Source organism: Ixodes scapularis, unplaced genomic scaffold (assembly GCF_016920785.2).
Source record: "Ixodes scapularis isolate PalLabHiFi unplaced genomic scaffold, ASM1692078v2 PGA_scaffold1__304_contigs__length_218370807, whole genome shotgun sequence".
NCBI classification, from domain to species: domain Eukaryota; kingdom Metazoa; phylum Arthropoda; class Arachnida; order Ixodida; family Ixodidae; genus Ixodes; species Ixodes scapularis.
Window position 1 is genome coordinate 39,946,961 of NW_024609846.1, and position 21,219 is coordinate 39,968,179.

General features: G+C 41.8%; 1 protein-coding gene across 1 annotated transcript in view; it reads left to right on the plus strand.

Annotated features, from left to right (window-relative positions):
- The window catches only part of LOC115317441, a 32,371-nt gene extending 11,199 nt beyond the window's left edge, over nt 1-21,172 (plus strand). The window contains exons 4-7 of the mRNA XM_042290493.1: nt 2,214-2,292; nt 6,928-7,001; nt 17,809-17,914; nt 21,017-21,172. Of these exons, the coding sequence (XP_042146427.1) occupies nt 2,214-2,292; nt 6,928-7,001; nt 17,809-17,914; nt 21,017-21,087 (330 nt within the window). The 3' untranslated portion in view covers nt 21,088-21,172. The remainder of the gene's footprint in view (nt 1-2,213; nt 2,293-6,927; nt 7,002-17,808; nt 17,915-21,016) is intronic.
- Nucleotides 21,173-21,219: the final 47 nt, after the last annotated feature.

A 21,219-nucleotide genomic window follows, 5' to 3' on the forward strand; every position in this document is an offset into this window, starting at 1 on the left:
GGTTATTCATCACAAGATCAAACTCAACATCAAGAATTTGGTGTAATTATTATCTGAATGTCGTGTTTTCAGCAACTTGCAACGTGTAAAAAAAGTTGTCATTTGACGGCAAGGCAAAACCACGGTCAGTGACTCAAGAAACACGTTACTTAATATACAAGGTACCTCATGGATATTGTTTCCGAAATCGCGATAACTTATGGGCAGGTGTGCGTAGGACCAAAGCGGCAATATTTCAGTAAAAAGGTGCGTGAGAGTCAATGAGCTTTTTCTGACATCTCATGGGGCCATCTTTGCGTACACTGGATGCGTTTGATATGCAAACCGTAGTTATGACAAACAAAATTGTTTGAAAAACGGGAAAAAATTATTGAAGCGTTTGTTGGTACCATTTCGGGACAAGTACGTTGATACGAATTCGATTTAATTAAATGACAACAAGGTTTTGTTACTGAATGAATTTTTTGTACAAATAATAGTTTCGAGGTACATTTTGTGAGGGGGTAAAAGGTAAGTTTTTGCTTTCTGCCGTAAGCAGCTAGGTAGCCGCTTGGATTGCTTGAACTGAAATTCGTATTAAACCAGTCAAAAGTTACCGTCCGTCCGTGTTATTTGTGTCTTCTTCTCTCCGGTCTTTTCAGCGGTTTCGAAATAATTAAATTAGGCACACGTCATCTAGTTGTAAAGAACGCATCTTTTTTCCCCCTTTTGGTGTATTCACGCTTACAGTTCTGTATATACTCGATAACAGACTTTTTCACAGAAGACAAAAATAACGTTTCTGAAGCCCTATAGTGTCAGTAAGGTACTTGGTCAAGATTTAATCTTACTTCAGCATTGCGGTTGTGATATCGTTAATATGTAAAACGATTATTTCAGTAATTATATATATTTAAACATCCGACATTCTATAGCTTATTTACGCAAAAAAATATGTTGCAGTGTTGCAGCTCAGGACAATTTATTTTTGAAAATATACTGCACCAGAATATTGTTTAACCTAGAGGATTCTTAATCTTTTCCATAAAAACTGATTGAATAAAAACTAGATTGATATTAACTAACGAATGCATACCATATGATTCTTGAGAAGAAATAGATATGCAAAATTTCCCGTGGAGAGAGTACCGTGTTTTCGGACCGGATGAATAAACTATGCATCGTAGAAAGCACACATTCCGTGAGAGTGTGAAGTTGGTGGTTGGTGTATAAGGCAAAAGTTTTACTAGATGGCGCTGCCTGGACTAAAAATCAATAAAGAGAAACAAAGTTTTGTTACGAACCGACATCCACCTAACCTAATATCGTCAAAACAAGAAATTATATTGTGAACGCTGCTGACATTTATGAGTAAAAATCTCTTGTCAGCCACAAAGATAATACTGTTTCCTTTCATGCTGACAAGCTTGTTTTATTCAAATATATGATAGAGGAGCCCACAATGTCGTTTTTTGTTTCGATAAAATTAGGCTTAGGTGGACGTGGGTGGACTCATAGAATGTTAGTTTTTCTCAAATATCTTTTGATCGAGGTATCGTCACGTTCTCAAACTTTCGCATTCTATCGCAACTGCTTCGTCATGCTCTCAGAAAATTAGATTGCTCAGTTATTAATGGTTCATTTCCCCGGTTCAAAAATCTCGGTATGCCTCTGTGTAATCAAAATTCAAAGCCACGTTCTCATTCCTTATCGGCAGCGCTTGCTGTCTATGGGTGCGTCAGTACTGCAAAAAATGTTAGGACGATTTCTCCACGTTCCTCTTGAGAAACAAATCTACTTTGGAACAAAGAGTTAGTAAAGAACTAGACGAGCTGGTTGATGTTACACATTTTTTAACACCCCGGACACAACGACTACAAAAACCTACATATTGCTCGCATTTCTAGAAAGCTTACCCTAACGATCGCGATTTTATTCTTATGGCGATGCTCTATAAGCGTCAATTTTAATTCCACGAGGCCGAGTACTATATCTACTTTGATCATGGTAGCCTTGACGTATTCCAGGGACCGTGTTACCTACCAGAAAGAATGCTTTTCTTTGTACAGAGGGACAGCGGCATATTTTCGTATAATCGAAGTACCTTGGGTTTCCTGTACATCGTCTTGTCACACGAATTCAATCCTGGAAGCTTCGCCATCTATGATACATGTTAATACTACGTGAATCCTTTTAGTTGTGGTACGTGTACTTAAAAGACGTTTTCACTGCAGGATCTTACAGGTGGGGACCCTGAACTGTTTAATCATGTTGGGACATGCAAAAATGGAAAATGCGTTCAATATGCAGGAGGTAAGAAGACTTTGCATGTAAAGCAAATATTTAAAATTTCGAGAATAACAACATTAGGGATTCTCATAATATATTGTTCTGCTCTTGCTTCTTTGCCAAGTACGGCTACCGATCAAGCACCCTGATTAACTCATGCCTCAAGCGGGCACGCGTGGACCGTTCTCGATCAGAGTTGTTCTTTTTAAAACCTCTTTCTTGCAGTAATCTCCAAACAATTCGTTATCTTGAAAAATCTCAAACATGCCCTACCATTGAAGTCATGGTGAGATTGGAGGAGATCTTGGTAAGGTGTAACGTCAGCCCAAAACGGCGACACAATAGAAATCAACGACACAAAATACATTGTCTTAAGGAATGAAGTTCATTGCTTTATTGAACTTACACTCTCTGCTATCCTATTATTTGAAGTGGTCTGCCGTGTGCCCGAATCAGAGGAAGGACACGAAACTATGATCGTAGCTTAGGGACAGAACATTTAATTTAATTTGATGAACCCAGTATGCGAAACATCAACATACACGGCAACATAGAGTGCGAAAGGAGCGCGAAACTGAACTTGGTGTGCTGTCCCTGTTCAGTAGGTACGTGAATATGGTCAGCTGGTTCTGGCATAGAGCAACATACCCGAGAAGGAGCACTAGGGGCACCAGTGCAATCCCCCTCCGCAGCCCTTGTTGTCTTTCCTTCAGAGGGGATGTTGTCCTGTAAAGTGTAGAGCGTTCCAGAAAAATATGCCCTCTTGAAGAATCGAGACGCTTCTTATGACTAGAATCAGATCGTGTAGAAAGCTAATCTAAATAAAGCGGAATATAAACGTAAACATGAAAGGGCGTATCAAGTACCCACTTCTTAATAAAACTTCAGTTTTCTCCTGAAAGAAAAAACGCCAGAAAATTCCCAAAATTGCAGAAAAGTGTAAGTTCATTTAATTTAAATCCTTCGATTTCTCAACAGGGCGGATAAAGCATGCTTTATTTTTTCCGATATTTTTTTAAATATTTTTCGCTAAACTCACTCTGCCGAGTTACTGATGTGAGGACGCCCAACGGCGTATAACATTTCGGTGAGCAGAGCGGATGTTGTTCGTCAAAACGGGCTCTGAGGAAACAACAAAACCGTGACCTCGCAACAAAAATTATTCGAATGATCAATAGAGGAGGAATAGTATTCGTAAAAGTTTTTTGGCTCTAGCAAAAACTTTTTAAAAATCTAATCTTTTAATCATTCATGCAGTTGCTTGAATGTTTATCAAAAAAACTAGCATTTTCAGCACTCGGGCTCTGGTAAATTCAGTCGCGTTTGTATCTGCTTATCTACCTGTCGGCGATCGTCCCTTGGCGATCGTCCCGTCTACTTGCGCTGTCCGGTTATTACCTGCTTCATTCTAAACGCGAAATGATTTACTAACTCGACTGTTTATTTTTGTTCCTGTTCTTTAACAAAACCACCAATTTTTCGCGAATTATTCTATTGCTTATCTTATTGTCTGAACACACTTGAACCATTCAACTCTCAGTTTGTACAAATATTTTTTTATTAAATTTATGGCGGCGTTTACTATCACGGTTACAGGAGAAGCTTGTCGTACCCACCAGCCTATAACGGCAAAGACCATAGAGTGAAAAAAAAAGCTCGAACCTCTTTCAGTCACCACCAGTTGGTGAATTCAAAACTGATTTCTACTTTTAGAGCGCAGCTCTTAGGGGCCCGTTCCCGGCTTAAGCGGCGTCGGCGTCGCCGTCGCCGTCGGCGTAACCAAGGTCACCCCAAGGTAACGCGACCCCCAAGGTCATCCCAAGGTCACGCGACCCCCAAGGTCACCGCAAGGTCACGTGACCCTCAAGGTGTGACCCCCAGAGGTCACGTGACCGTCCCAGGGTCACGTGACCCCCAAGGTCACGTGACCCCCCCCTGGAGTCACGTGACACGCCCCCCCCCCCGAGGTCACGTGACCACCCCCAGGGTCACGTGACCCCCCGCCGAGGTCACATGACCTCCCCGATGACGTCATCGTCACTGATGGCGTCACCGGCATCCGCATCGTCATCGTCATCATCACTGATGACGTCGTCAGTGACGTCACTGATTACCTCACCGGCATCCGCATCGTCATCGTCATCATCGCTGATGACGTCATCACTGATGTCACTGATGACGTCACCGGCATCCGCATCGTCATCGTCATCATCGCTGATGGCGTCATCAGGGACGTCACTGATGACGTCACCGGCATCCGCATCGTCATCATCATCATCACAAATGACGTCATCAGTGACGTCACTGATGACGTCACCGGCATCCGCATCGTCATCGTCATCGTCGTTGATGATGTCATCGGAGTCCGCATTATCATCGTCACTGATGACATCATCGGCATCGTCACGTGACCCCCAAGGTCACGTGACCCCCCCCCCCCGGTCACTTCACCCCCCAGTACCCTTCCCTCCTCCTCCTCCTCAAGAGCTGCGCTCTAATTCGGTGTTACAGGGAGTTGTAAACGGCTTTCACTTTCTTTACTTAAGTGTTGACTGCACGTATCATTCCGTTGTGCACTTTTTCACATTCCACGTCGAGCTAATAATCTTCTAGGTGAGGTAAGTACAGCACTCAGAAAGAAAAGGGAGAGAAGACAAGACAAGCGCTCGTTGTGTGTTCTTCTCTCCGTCTTCGTCTTGATGTGCAACGTATTTACCCTTTCTTGTGGTGAAGCAATTAGCCTACAGTGTCAATTTAGTCTAATCAGCTGTATTTGATCGTAGCGTTCTAAAGTTCAAAAAGAAGGTAATATGTGTAGCTGGCGCACTGAATCACAAGGCTGCCGCACTGTCGCCATGGTTCCTGGCACGGTATTAACCTTAACTAATATGTCCACAATAACTATGCGTCTTCCTGAAGGTCACATCGATAGTCGTAGATGTGTTACACAGGAAAACTAAGTTCAGGTGTTGCGCATTTCATTTCATACAACATTGGACCCGGAATAATATTTGTTTAGATATACTCATGACATTTATCTTCGAGGAAGTAAGAAATCTTATGTCAAATATGTTTACATTACGCCAATCTCACTCCAGTTAAGCCTGCTGCTCCAATAGAATATCGGTTACAAAGCGCTATTGGATTTCAACACAGCATCAGGATAATTGTTTTAGTTAAGCTGCATTGGTGCATAATGCTAGAATTGGACAAGTAAACTTTCCAAAGATATATAACCTAATAAGTGGTTGCTGATCTCTAAAGTTCTCTTTGAGAATCTCTAATAACTATCTGCTGTTATCTGCAGACAAAAAAAACGATATATAATACAATTGCGTATCATTGCCACCTTAAACAGGCCACCGAAGGGTTTATTTGGAGGAATTGTCGGAACTTCAAGATTTGGACCATCTATGAGCTCGTGGACAGAGCGTCAAATATGGCATTTTTGTAAAAATGACGTGACTTACGCTGAGCCATAATGAAAGACGCATGATGCAGAAAGATGCAGTGGCGTGTCAGTGGAGGAGATGACTTCTGATTTCGTAAACCCGTAATGCGGCAAACGTTTTCGAGGAATATTGGTAGTGTTTTCTCAGCGATGGCTGTTATGGGCTCTTCTCACAACTGGAAATGACTTCCGTTGCTGGTGTCGTAGTAGTTGTCGTTGTTGATATTGTAAATGGAGATGTAGGACGAGCGGCGTCGATGCTGTCAATTAAAAAAAGAAAACTGCCCCCCGCCCACTAGAATTATCGGCGTGTGAAGCAGGACCGTTACCACTAAGCCACGCCACAGCTTTAATGGCCCCCTCTAGACTTAACGTATTTGTAGAATCCAATGCCCACTTAACCCGCTCTCTGAAAAAAATATATCGTATAACAAAACGCCGTCTTATCACTGTCAATGCCAAGAGCTAGTGCCAGGAGGCGCAAGCAAAAAAAGATTCGGTAGAAAATGGAACAAAACAAAAGCGCTCGGACCAAAACAAATGTCTATTTTGTTTCGAACGCTTTTGCTCACGCACCCCACTGCCCCACTGTGCATGAACACGACGCTAATGCCTGGCGACTTCTCTGTGACGTCTCGCAGCTATTGCTGTGACTGTACGGTTAATTAACCCAGGACTGCTCAATTTCTGGTAACTTAGTTGATCCTGCTGAATACGTATGTTGTCCAAGGCAGCATAAGCTTTGGGTCCTATTTGTGTAACCTTTCATACACAAGCATACCACTATTGAATTTTCTATAGTCGAAAATATTTCGATTTTTCTTATCAAATTACAAAGAAAGAATTCTTATTCCGTTTTAATTGCTTACGTTAGTAACTCTAATTTCCCCCTCGAACAAAATTACCTCCATTAAATGGATCATAAAGAACTGAGGATTTTGTTTAATAAAATATAGTTATGTCCAAAACAAAACGTTTATTAGAGTGTGTTTCACTAGCCCAACTACTTAAAAGAACACACGACGTTTTATATTGGCAAGATTATACGTAAAATGCTACCAATTTACATTTCAATTCCCGTGTTCTTACAACATGATGTTTTTACTAAATTTTTTAAGACATTCATTATAAAGTAAAGTGTTTTAGGCTTCTGTAATTGTACCCAATTATGCGCAAAACTGATGTTTTACACATTTTCATTGCGACAGCGAACATTGAAGAAGTATGGAGCACTCTCCCCGAGACGCAACGCCAGTTTCATGATTGCAACATCAAATCAAGCGTGAGTTACGAAACAAATATATGCTAATGAAACCTAAAACACATCATAAGTATAATAGAAACGTTTTTGTTTTAAACTCACTTCACATATTAATACAGTTAGTTGTCTAAGCACCACATCTCAGTTATAATTTACAAAGCAAATGCCATATTCTATATATTAAGTGACCTGGAAACTCAGCCGTGTAGCAGAAAAGCTAAGTAAATTAATTTGTGAAAACCATTTTCTTTTGAAAACATATGTAGAGGTTTTGAGCTAATTTCTACCAATGAATAAAAAATTATGGTCAATAGACGAGTCGAACCATTGCAGAATTGTTCCAGTCCTGTTGAGAAAGTTTAAAAAAAAAATTAAGTTGTGCGCCCACCCTCTTATACAGGAAATGTTTATCGCGTTAAAAAACTTATCATTGTTTTGTTTTTTTTTAATTACCCGAGACAGGGGCGATAAAACTGTGAAGCATCAAAACGTGTGAGAGAAAGGCAAAGTGATAAGAAGACAACGTCTCAAACACAGCTAAAACTTTTATTCAGTTCCCTCTCTTATATACCCCCCTCCGAAGGTCGTTAGCCCCCGCACACGCAGCCTTCGCTCTCCAAGGACACAAACTTCCTTTTTCAAACTTAAACCGCAGACACACACACACACACACAAACAAATAAGAACACATTTATAGGCGACACACTTATCCCCCAAAAGGGCAAGGAAAAGAGCGACTTGAACAGGGGGAAACACACAAAAGATCAACTTGCCGCCACCTAACACCTGATTCAGACTGACAAACACGGTTCACACCATTTCTTGCCCTCCGTCTCCCCCTTTAAAAACAAAAGAGCAAACGACCAAAATATAAAGTCGCAGGAAGGCTTTGGATGCGCGACTGAGCTGCAGTGACGCCTGGCTTATACAACTGCCCATCGTTTTTATTCGGACTCTCTCTTACTACCCTTTTCTTGACATTAAATTCCTTGTGCACGACGTCCATTTCTGACCTATGAATCGTACAAATATTGCACTCCTGAGCATGTCTTGCTATTTCTAAGTTCGGAGCTTTGATTTTGAAATTACGTTCGTGCTCTGTTAATCGTTTGTTTAGACATCTGGAGGTTTGACCCACGTATTTGAATCAACACTCCAGAAGGATTTTATAAACCACCCCACTCTCACATCGAACAGAGTTTTCCCTATGTGCTTTTTGGCACCATTTCTTCTCTGTAAAAAAGGGGTTAGGTTGCATAACTTGAAATCCGTGCCAAACACAACGTCGACTCCAAACTTCTTCGCAAATGCCTTTACTTTGTGCGATATCTTAATCCTTAATCTTTTATCCCATTTTACCCTTTCTTGAAATTAGAGCTACTTGCCTACTGATGTAGCCTTCCTTGTACCCCGCGTTACATAGCCTTTCAAACTGCCCTTTCACTGAGTTTGCTAGTAATGGATCCAGGACCTGTTCAATGCGTTCTTGATCAGTGACCTTACCACTCGCAATTTCACAGTTTTTGAATGACGACTTGTTCTTGGAAGAACAGGTTTCGGATTGTTTTTTTCCATACTCCCAGCACAAACCTCCCCCTACATAAATTCGTAAGTCCAAATATTGCAATCCATCTTTCTCTGGTTGCTCCCCGGTGAAACGCAATGCAGGATCTGACTTTCTTATTAAACCTTCCACCATCTCCGCTACTCCGTTCCAAAACGAACATACCACAATGTCATCGGCATACCGCTTTACCACATAGCTCTCCGAGGGTACTCCTTTCAGAACATTAACCACGGCGGAGTCCAACGAATTCAAATAGATCTCTGCCAGTATCGGTGCCAGAGACAAACCCATGCACACCCTGTTTCTGAAAGTGCATCTTGCCCCCATATTTCACAATCGTAGAACGCAGATACGAATCCAAAATTGTCAAAACACTGTCTATAGAGATGCCCGATCCTGATTCAAACTTCACTAAGTTGAGCTTCAGTGCCTGCTTCAATCTCTTCATTAGTCAATCACTCCCTAACAAATAGTATAAATCCTTGATATCCATAGATAAGCTTGAGCACTGGGTGCACGTCCAAGATGCCAATCAATTCGTTCGTGTTTTTTAGTGAGAGTGAATTTTCGAAAGGAACGAACTCTAAACCTTATTGAAGAAACTTGGACACCACTTTTTGCCATGTTCGATTCTCATTTACGATCGTTCGAGACGGAAGCTCCGGCTTATGGTCTTTAAGGAAGAACTTTAAGCTTATGGTTGAGCGCCTTGAACCCTTCACGCTTAGCCATACCCTCGAAATCCTCTGTCTTCAGGACCTTTGAAATAATTTTCCTATACTTCCCAACGTCTCCTCCCGATTCACAGAAGAGAGAACCCAGCGCTTCTTTTGCCTGGTTCTCGAGGACTGATCGGGATAAGACCGCAACCTCCCCCTTTTGTCTGTTGGCGCTAATTCCAACGACTTACTTTAAATTTTTTTTGACACTTTTATCTGGCCGAAGTTCCTTTTTTCCTCCCGGGTAATCCCTGCCCATAATTCCATCCAACCGTTCAACCGTCTAATCTATGAAGGCTGCATTTTCTTCATGTTTGACCATTCTTGCTACCGACTGAATTGAGGAAAAGACATCAAACCCTAGATGGTCTCATATTTACACAAAATTCAGGCCCCCTACCCAACAATTTTTCAGTTGTCCGGGACACTGGTGCTTCATAAGGGTTGACAAGATTGCCAAACGATACGCTCCAACAGTCATCTACATACGTTTGATCAATGAGTATTCGACTGTCCTGCGAATTGTGAGTTCCATGCAACACATTACAAAGTCTAATGCCGTAGGCGTTCTGCCTCTAGATGCTGTCCAAAACGTGTCTCCGCCTAGCATCCCAAAGCCGGTTGAAGTGGGCCCTCCTGACGTTGCTCCAGTGTTGAAAGTCCCTGTGGCGTCGAAAATACGTCCCGGGGAGTAGAGTTCAGAGTCTCTCACTTGCGTTGCGGATCTCCAGAATCTTTTGAGGCCTACTGTCCCTGCACATTCTGTAGATTTTCTGTTTGGTGGTCCAGGGAATTGCCGGTGACGATAGATCCCTGAAGAGCTCCGGGTGGACGAATTTCTTCCATAAGCAAAGGCCAAAAAACGCAACTTCGGATTCAAGTTCTGCCAGCCGGCGTCCTAGCTTGACAAGGACAGCGAAAGCTTGAAACACCAAAGTGGCCTTTGGGAACGCGACAGAACAGCAGTGGACAAAATAGCACGCTACAAAACAGCGCGATCAAAAAAGGACGTGTCAAAAAACCACCGCGTCAAAACAGCGCAGCAACAACACTGACGCGACAAAAGAGCACGGCGTCAAAACAGCAGAGCAACAAAAAAGCAGAGTGAAAGAAGAGTACGCGCAAAAACAGCACGCACGTAATTGCAGGCAGCTTTTTGCTGATCGACACATTATTATATCGTTATCAAGAGCTCATTCAAGCTCCTGATAACGATGCCGACAGACGTGTGTGGTACGTGCTCCGAGCGTTCTTATGGTATGCAACGATTTCTGCTTTGTTCGGGAACTTGCAATAAGCGTCACCTTTGCAAATGTATCGTCGTTGGTAAAGGCGAGTACCAATTTCTAATGCAAAAAGGCAAAAGTGCTTATAAATGCTACGAATGCTTTAGATGCCGAGGATCTTCGTGGGACGAGCGGCTCGACAGCGACAGCCATGACGGGGCCGATATATTGCGATTACGTAAACCTACGGAAAATACGGCATCTGAGTCGACGCCGCCGGCCTCAACTGACTTTGTCCATCTTCTAAATGCTATGGCCACCAAGTTTGACGTCTTGACTGCGGAGGCGAAGAGCCTCAAGGTTGAGAACAACTTTATGCGCTCGGAAATCAGCTTGCTCAACAAGAGAAGTTTCGAACATCTGCCTTTGGCTACGAGACCTCTAAGAACGTACGCCGCAGCAGCGGCATCCTTTGCGTCTGTGCCGGGAGAGCTGCCCTCGACGTCCGTGCCAGGAAAGCAGCCATTGACCTTCAGGGAGGTGAGACAATCCACTGAGATCACGGAAGCAGCCGTTGAGTCGCCCACCACTTGGGCGGACTGCGATGCTCCTTTCTGCTCCTACAGGGGCGACTGGGGAAATACATGAAGCCTGTCCGGCTGGTTCTTGAATTGACGACGACGGCTTCACACAGCGGAAACGGCGAACTCCAGCGTCAAGTGGGGCGGCGAAATCCGACAAGGTACTTGCAGCCCTCGCAAAGAGGTCGCAAAGGCGCTTTTTGTGTCCAGGCTGGACCCTCGTGCGTCTGTGGCAGACATTGAGAGTTCTGTGGCCCCCTTTTTAGCCAGCAAACCGGTGATTGTTACCGAACTAAAGCCAAAATTTGATTTGTACGCGTCGTTTCACCTCTCTGGTGACCAGTCAGTGTTCAACATTTTGTATAAGCCGGAGTTATGGCCAGAAGGCTCAATCTTTCACCCGTTTTTTTTTTTTTTTTGGCAGGCTGGGCAGATTTTGAGTCTTTGTGGATGAGCCTTTAGCAGCTGAAAATGTTTAAAACGCCCGAAGTGTACTACCAGAATATGCGTGGTATGCGTTCGATGTCTTCCGAGTTTATGTCGAATATTCTGTCAAGCTGAGTTGATCGAGTTTGTTTACCGGAGACTTGGCTCTGCGCCGGCATTTCTGATAATAGTTATTTCCCTCGGGTTATTCTGTGCATCGTCAGGATAGAGACTACGATATAACAGGCATGACTTTGGGGGTAGTGTGCTTATTGCAGTCAAGTGTGTAGTTCAACCCCACCGGAGGGTGTATCTGGAATTTTATGCGGAGTGTGTCTGGGTTGAGATTCCAGCGAGTGATGGTTACAACTATTTAGTTGGCAATTACTATTTCCCTCCTTTGTGTGTTGACGCAGCGTTCATTGAACACTTCGAATGACTTCAGAAAACGGTAGATTTTGCTAAGTATCGCGTCCAGATATATGGCTTCTTTAATTTGCCGGCGATTGACTGGGCAGCGGGTACCGTTTCTATTACGGCAAGCGTGACTTCTAAAAAGGCTTACTGGCTACTGTCACTTTTAAGCTTTCTAAATTTTGTCAGTGTAACACATTTTTGAATTATTGCGGAGATCTACTTAACCTGTGTTTATTGAACACCCCGCTTGAGATTCCGACTCGCGCTTTTAACTCTTTAGTGCCAGTTGATACTTATCACCCTCCTTTTACTATGAAATTCTGCATATCGTGCAGGCAAAGAGTAAAGAGTAATTCGATTGAACACTCGTATTCCCGTGGCAATTATCTTGGACTGTACCGATACCTGGAGCAATATGATTGGTTAGATGTCTTTAAAGATAATGGAGTTGACTCGGCTACAATTAAAATGACCTCAGTTGCCAGAGGCGCACTCGAGGTATTTATCCCGAAACAACTGGCGCGCTCCTCCCATCATCCGAGTTGGTTTTCAAAAGATTTAAAAATTGCATCCCGAAAGAAACTACATTATCATGGCATGTTTCAGAAATCAGGATTGCAGATATGGTATCAAATGTTCGGTATATATCGTTGTGTAGTCAAAACACTTTACGAACAAGACAACCGGCTGTACTTAAATGCAGTCTTGGGTAGTACCGCGTTACTAGTAACGCGTACTGTAACTTCGTTTCTTTTTTGGTAACTTGTAACTGTAACGAGTTTCTTTTTAAAAATGTAACTTGTAACTGTAGTTCTATTACTTTTTTCCGAAATAACGATAAAAGTAACGGCGTTACTTTTGTCGTTGCTTCCCAGTTTTTTTACGAATAATATATCATTGAACGAGTACAATCTAGCTATTTCTTGCACTTTCCAAATTGCCTGTTTTGGCAATGCGAGTGTCAAGTTGGCCTTGAACAAACTTGTGAACACGTTCTTCCTCGCGAGTCACGACTCGAATATAGCCACGTGTAGATGTGATAAAAAAAAATCTAGTTATGTTTTGCACGCGTTCGTACATTGTGGCAGAACAGTTACTTCTTAGTATATCTTAAAGCCCTATCTTCGTTGCGGTTGTTCTTTTTTTATCTGGGCAAACGCTTTTTATTCGGGTGAATCAACCATGAAAAAACAATACACACGGAGGGCACTGCGAATGTTTCGTATTTTGATTAGCGCCACTACTTCGCACTGCGCAAGTTTCGTATTTCGATTCACGCCACTAATCCGGCATGGTGCAACAGTCGAGGAAAAATTTACTGCTGTTTGCGCGGGGTTTGCTTGTTGCTCTGGTTGCGCGGGGCCCGTTCAGCAAGGGCAGGGACGTGCTCGCCATCAAACGAGGGAAACTTTCAGCCACTATTTCCGAAAAGCAAGCAACTGCTGCTAAGTTGCAATATGAACTAAAAAGCATGCTTTTTTAATTTTATGCAATAAAACTTGGTGAGGGGCGTTTTCTAGTGTTTCATAAATTTTTAGCGTTATAGGAGAGTAAGTGAAAAAAAAACGTCGTTACTTTTAAAAGTAACTGTAACTGTAACGAGTTACTTTTTTGTTGCGGTAACTGTAACGGTAAATTCGCTACTTTTTTACTTAAAGTAACTGTAACTGTGACGAATTACTTTTTAAAAGTAACTTATCCAAGACTGCTTAAATGGCATTGAACATGGTGCGCCTAAAAATCCTAATACGTTCTGGCGCTTCACTAGGCAACACTTGCGGGAAAATCGACCAAATATCTTTCTTTGTGATGATGCTGGTTATCACTGTGTGCCAGAAGAAATTGCAAATCGTTTTGCTGATTTTTTAGTTCTTGTTATTCGCCGGCACAACAAAATAGCGCTTTTAGTGACGCTGGTATCCAGTGTGGGGACCTTCTGCCTACTTTTAACGTTGACGATGATGACATTTTAGAAGCCATAAGTAAACTTACACCTAAATTATCCACCGGTATTGATTTCATATCTAGTTTATTTATGAAAAATTTTTCCTCTCTTTTGGTACCTGTGTTGAAGTGTATTTTTAACCTGTGTCTAACTCAGGCTACGTTTCCTGAGCTCTGGAAATACTCGGTAGTTGTTCCTGCTTTTTGAAGCTGGTGATTCTACTTTAGTTAATAATTACCGTCCTGTTTCGTTGTTATGCGGCTTCGCGAAGGTTTTCGAAAAAGAAGTGCACAAGCTGATTTACTTTTACTTGAGCAGAAAAATATCCGAATTCCAGCACGGTTTTTTGAGTCCGTAGAATCAAATTTATGCTCATTTTTTAAATACTGCGCTCCAGTGGCTTCCGGAAGAGGTCAGGTTGACGGGATTTTCTTTGAAATGTCGAAAGCCTTCGGCCGGTTTAATCACAACTTATTGTTACACAAGCTTGCCCGCACTTCTGCGCCTGGTCTTGAAACTATCCTGGTCATCGCCGCAATTCGGTTCGTGTTAACGGTAGCTACTCCGATGCGTTTATTTCGAGTTCCAGTGTGCCACAGGCCTCAATTCTGGGACGCAGGTTATTTATTTTGTTTATAAATGACATTTTTCGGTGCGTTAAGGATGCCGTAATTCTTCTTTTTGCTGATGAAGTTGGGCCTTTTTATACGTGTGCAGCCAGTATCTGATTGTTCCAGTCTTCCAGTTGATGTAGACTCTGTTTTTACATGGTGTACCGAAAACTGTTTGTCACTGAACCCACAAAAAAACTAGATCTATGGTGCTATTTAGAAAGGGCGAGAGAATTTTCTTTGCGTACACTGTTGGTGACGTCCTGATTTCCCCCGTATCGTTATCAGAAGTCTTGCCGTCTGTCCTGACGGCACATTTTGTTTTAATAATCACGTTTTTACACCTGTAAATGCACTGCTAAGAATATTAGGTATGATTTCACGTTTATGTCGAAAAGTTTCTGCCCTATCATGTTTGTTGCATTTGTACAAGTCTATGGTCAAATCACGGTTAGACTTTTGCTCTGTGGTTTGGAATTCACTGACCATTTCGCAAGCTATCACGATTGAAAATGTTCAGAAGCGAATGATTAGAATTGTCTATGATAGGTATATTGAAAGGGCGTGTTTCTAGCACTACGAATCATTGCTTCACAGGTTTCTATTGCACAAACTGACTGTGAGAAGACAGTACCGTGATTTTATGTTTTTTTTATACAACGTTGTACATGGTGAGGTAAACTCGACGCACTTATTGCAGTTTATTAACATTCATGTTCCGCCCCGAATTACTAGGAACAAATCAACTTTTTACCCCTCCTGTACATCACCTGTGTCACCTCTTCTGAGGATTCAATTTGATTTTAATATTGCACATCTTAATAAATTTGATATTTTTAGTACACATCAGGATTTTATGCAACAATTACGCGAATGGATGCAATTCCCTTAAGCAAGCCTAGGCCTAGTTTTTTTCTTTTTTTTTTTTTGCTTGTGTTTGTCGTTAGTTTTTTTGTTTTTTTTTTATTTGTATTTTTGTCTTATATGTATAATACTTCAGTCATGTTTGTGTAACACACTCTTGACCGCTAGGTTGTTTGTGGGCACTGGAAAATAAACCATTATTTTTATTATTATTATTAGCAGCAGCAGCAGCAGCAGGCGACATGTTTAAGTTCTTGCTGCTAAAGTGTTCGACGGGATATGTGTCCTGCCGAACAGATTATATGTTGTTTCCTACCAGTATGTCGCTTGACATTAAGACCCTGCGCCGTTATATTTTATTACCTACACCTTTACCTTTTATTCAATGTTCGGTCATTTGAAACCTTCCCACCGCAATCTAATGAAGCTGGATTTCTTGCCGTCGTTTACTGTGTGATGAATTGTTAATCCGTTTACGTTTTATATCGTGCAAATGCGGCACTCTATTTACTCAAAGGAAGAATGAAAATCACAATTGACGAATTTACTGTAACTCGACCTTAAAGACAGGACAAAGCCTCACCCAGCAGATGATTACCAGCCAAAGAGGATCTACCCCATGGGTTTGAAGCCATACGCGAGAATCTCGCAGAATACTTAACGTCCTGTTCCAGTATGATACCGCCCCTTATTGACACTCTTTTGCGCTGTCGCTTTCAATCAAATACCATTCTTTAGATACTTGACCGGTTTTCGCAATACGCTTTCTGGCCTCGAATGCGCCGTGCGTATGCGCGGCGCCATACGCGGGACGTCAGCATAAGCACAACGTTCATATACCCAGGCGCCGCCTGTATAAGGACGTCGTCCTCGACATCATCTTCAATGTCGTCCTGAGGTCGTCCTAGATGTCTTCCTAGAGATCGTCTCGGAGGTCGTCCTTGAAATCGCTCTAGAGGTCGTCTTAGAGATAGCCCTGGACTTGGTCCTTGACGTCGTTCTAGCAAGCAGACAAACCTGCCCCGCGCACACAAGGAGCGGCAGTGCGCACACATTCACATTTGCGCCCAAGCTACGAGGCAATTATCGGTTTCAGTTGAGCTATTTGGTACATGTTCAATGATGGTGGTGAAACAGTTTAAACATTAAACGATTAAAGAGAGTCATGACAAGAAACCCATACGAAGGTGCACTGGTGCTGTGGAAACAGCTTGAACATTAACCGATTACACAAAGACAGAAGATGACACGATTAGACAGAGAAGAAGCGATCATTCAATTTCGAAGGGGTGCGCTGCAGTCGCGCTGATGTCAATGATTGCGTCGTAAGATATTCATTAAATGAAGTGTTTACTGTAATATTGCGTCGTCGTATTCGCTGTGAGCTGTGTCGTGAGTCTCACGATGGATGTTATCGTATTTCATAGACAACAAACAATAGTGGTTTCTGCAGCGAATTTTCTTACTGCATGTAAGCTATATGAAGAATGAGAGTTTATGGCAAAAAAAAACATTTCTTTAGCAGTTCCTCTATACTCGACAATCATGCTCTTCCTTCTTCCATAGGGTGTTGAATTTGTACGATATAAAACGTTAACGAATTACCAATCAGTCAGTCATTAAAAGAACGGCAACAAATTGAGTATGATCGGCTTGCTGTGAGTAGTTATTTTTATTACTGAACATGGATGCAAAATATGAATAGGCAATAAAACGATAAGGCGCAGTAATGATATAAAGTCCTAAAATTGTAGATAATCAAATGTAACGACAACACAGATATTCTGCCGAACAGGTTAACAGGGAATACTTACTTTAGGTGTGTGCTGCTAATAAAGTGTCCCACGGCGAAAAAAAACCACCACATGTTTCCGTCCGTGCTGTTTCATCGCGTACTGTTTTGGGACGTGCTCGGTTGTGGCTCTGCTGTTTTGACGACGCGCTGTTCCGCCGCGTCCTGATTAGATGCGTGCTGTATTGGCGCTGTGCCGTTGTGGCGTGGTGCCGAAGCCATGGTGTACTATCTACTTTTTCGAGCGCCCTTTAAACCTTGTGATTCTCGCGGGGGCAGCTGGAGCTTTTTTTCTAAAAACCTCTGCATCTTTTTCAAAGCTACAAAATATCACACAAACAAAGGCTACCCTAAAAAAATACGACACTATGGGGTGTTCTTTAACGCGCTCTACAACTTTTGCATTGGAGGTTGGCGTACCGATTACAGTTTAAAAAGTTAGCTTATTAATATTTGTTAATTAGCCACTTGAGCTTATGCAAAATATATTGACTAACTCAATAGGGCTGTGAACAATACTGCCTTTGTTCAAAACATGTAGAGTGCAGTAGCTCCTTTTACATCTTTGCGCCATTTAGCAGAAACATCCTCTATGTCTATACCACCCATGCCAGTAAGGAAATGTTACTTGTTTTTTTATAAATACTGATTCATGCAGCTTTGTAACTTACATTTTTCAGCCGTATCCCGTGGGAAAATGCATGCATATCTGCAAGAAAAATACTCCATATGGAAAGTCTGGATATTTCTTCGGGGCCTACCAGGATTATAGTGCCTGCATTGTGAGTACTATTAAACACGTACCCGTGATGGCGCAGGCGAATTGTTCTAAATACATTATAGATGTAGTTAAGGACTACCATGTTAAAGAGCGGTCCGCATATTTGCGACTATTTTTGGCGAACTGAGTTCCGATTGCTTTTGACGGCTTAAGACGAGAATGTACGCCTGAACACTAGCGCCATCTATGATATATCATTGAAATTTTTCCGACGCCCGTATAACTAGACTAAAGGTTTCACTATATTTACAAAACCAAATTTATGCACACGTTATGAGTGATGGTCGGGTATCTCATTATACGCAACGTTTTAGGCTTATGGTAAAATGATCATGAATAAACATAAACAAAGATAAGCAAGCCTCTAGTGTTCCTGTGGCAACCGAAGACGACGCTAGTGTCTAATCTAGTTGTAATTAGTGGCTGCATGAAATAGATTTAAAGGGCCACTGAAAAACCACAACATCGATCTTTTTTTACAAACGCTTCAGAAGTATATGACATAATCCCTAAGAAATGTTCATAGCAAAAGCAAACTTGTAGTGGGAGGAAGAGCCCGTAAAAATTCACGTCATCCTGCCACAATTTGTGCTCTTCCCCACTTCATTATTTTACATTTGATGGCATAGAAGGCGAAGGCATTTGTCAGTATTTTTGTCAGGTCGGAAGTTGCACATGCGAGCAAAAACTGCAAGTAACATTACATCGTTGAATTCAAAAGCTCAAAACTTTGAGCCCGGATATTGAGGCATCGGTCGTTTCTGGCGTTCAACAAAAAACATGTTAAGTGTTGAGAACCCCGAGGAAAATGTAACTGAACGGCACGGAAAAAGTTAGAGAATGTTTAACGCGTACTTTACAGCAGATTCTGTAGAAACAATAGAGAAACACAACATTTAGAAGAAATAGTAATTAATAAAAGAGAAAGAACCACTTTCATAACCTCGCCCCAATATCAATCACACCGACGATCCCACAATTATGAGACCTACACTCTGCTGCTGTGCCCGAAATGCTTTTCTTTTTTCATTAATGCGCGTCAAAATAGTTTAGTTTTCAATCGGTACCTCACGGGGTAAGGAAGACTGTAGGCGCCAGAGACGAACTTAAGAACGCGAACGCGCAGTGTTGGATGCCGGCGATCGACGTTTGAAGAGTTTCCAACTACACACAGAGCACTGGCCTCGCGTTTTTTTCTTTTTTTTTTTTATTTATTGCCAACATGTTTTCAGTGCACGAAAAATCATAAAGGTAAATATTTTTCCAACACACCGGTGGAGTTACGGTCAACACTGATTGACTAGATATATCTAAAAGTAACTCGCCTGTTGAGGGTAGGGTACCAATCTGTGACATCTCCCAGAGCGTGATAGACCACTCGAATTTGTATAATTCTCCGAGAAAAGTAGCTGCTTACAGCTTGTACCTCTACGTCGGTATGCTGCACTGGCATTGCGGCCGTTTCAGACATGTGAAATCCGACCGAGATAAATAACTCATATTTCACAACGTCTGCTTAGTCAAGCGGCAGAAAGCGTATCCCATTTACAGTTATAGGAAAGTACGTTGTTAAAGTACATTGTAGAACATCCAGGTTAAAGACTGCGTCCCGACAATCTAAGGAGTAGCTTTCCGACCAAAGTTCTGTGCTTCTAAAGTCTCCGTATGCTCTCATCTCCTCCTCTCCCTCAGTTTCAATTTGTGTGAAAATGAAAAAAACAAAAATATACCTGCAAAGTACGCCACAAGCCCTAAGAATGCCGCGGAAACACATTCTTTGAATACCTATATTACCCGCAGGATCAGGTTCTTTCCTCTCGATGAACCATAATTAATTAATTTGTTGTTACACTCAATATGGTAGAGCCTTGAAGCGCTACTAAAGGCACTGAGAAAGATGGGTGCGACTGGGAAGTCAGCGACGACTAGGAGTTGTTTTCTCGGTGTCGGATAACCTACAGAATTTTGAGAGAGCAATTGTCGACTGATCAGGAACGTTGGTGTTTCATCACGTTACCCAATAAAGCCTGCAACATGTCGACTTACTCTTTGTCTATAAAAAAAAAAAGAAATTAGATATTGAATTACACACCACAAAAAGAATATATTAGACTAAAAGTTACGCGTCATCTTCACACGGTGAAAGGACACGTGACGGTGCTCAGCGAAAGAAAAAAAAACCTAAAAGCTGACCAACAAGCTGAAAAAAACAAAAAAACTTACTCGCCCAAGCCTGCGGTCGACATTATTATTGAGAAGGACAAAACTTTGAAACAACACTTCTCGGAAGTCATACAAGAATGCAATGAGAGCGCCATTTTCCCATCTACGCCATTGTTTCAGGCAAAGGCTTCAAAAATTGCGTTTAAAAAAAGAATGTTTTCTCTGGAAATGCGTTGTTCTGAATAATAAACTTTTCGGACGACCTTTAGGAATCCTTCACTGTTGTTTTCAACAATAATAAATGTTCGCAGTGGCACTTTTAGAGTGTTGTCAGCTCGTTATTTGTACAAAAAATCTTAGAAACATTTTAAGCAAAACACTTCTACACAAAAAAGCTTGGTTGGCACAAGTTCGATCACACCATGTTTAAAACAGTCCGGTAAAATATTAATGTATAATGCAATCAAGGCACTTTTCAAAAGCGCTCAAGCCAATCCCAATCTCCCGATAGAAAGCCCCATTCAAGTTATTCCCTATGACTCATTCAGAAACGTTTTCTTACGCAGTTTAAAAGTAAAAAAAAAAAAATTGCATTGTGCGTTTTTAATCTGCCGAATCAATAAACTAGCAAATACCTGTTTCAAAAGCCACACACAGCACCCGTTGACACATGCAGGGATTCGCCTAGATAGTTCAATGTCAGGGCTGCATCAACGCTTCTGTCATTACCGTCCTTTTGCTGAATTAGCATTTTCGAGGAAACAAAAGATGTAGAATTTTTGCAGTCGGGTGAGTTTGACGAGCGAAAATATCGCGAAATTGAAAAGAACGTTTTTGCCGTGTTTCATGAACTAGGAACCAGTACAACCTTAATCAGACTATTTTCGTAGTGGTGATATTAAAATATGTTTTACCGTAAATTGTTTTTGCTTTCCAGTTGGCAGACGGCAAGACCGGCGAATGCAAAAGTGGACTGTGTGTTCCAATTAGAGGGAGATATCCCATTGAAAACTGAGGCTTAAGTCCTCGCTCACGAAAGTCAAATTTAATAAGAAAATATCCTGCTTTGTTTTAACTTAGACTTTTTTTCTAAACACAGAAGTTTTAAAAGTGCACATATTGTAACTGCTTGTATTCAACAAAACCA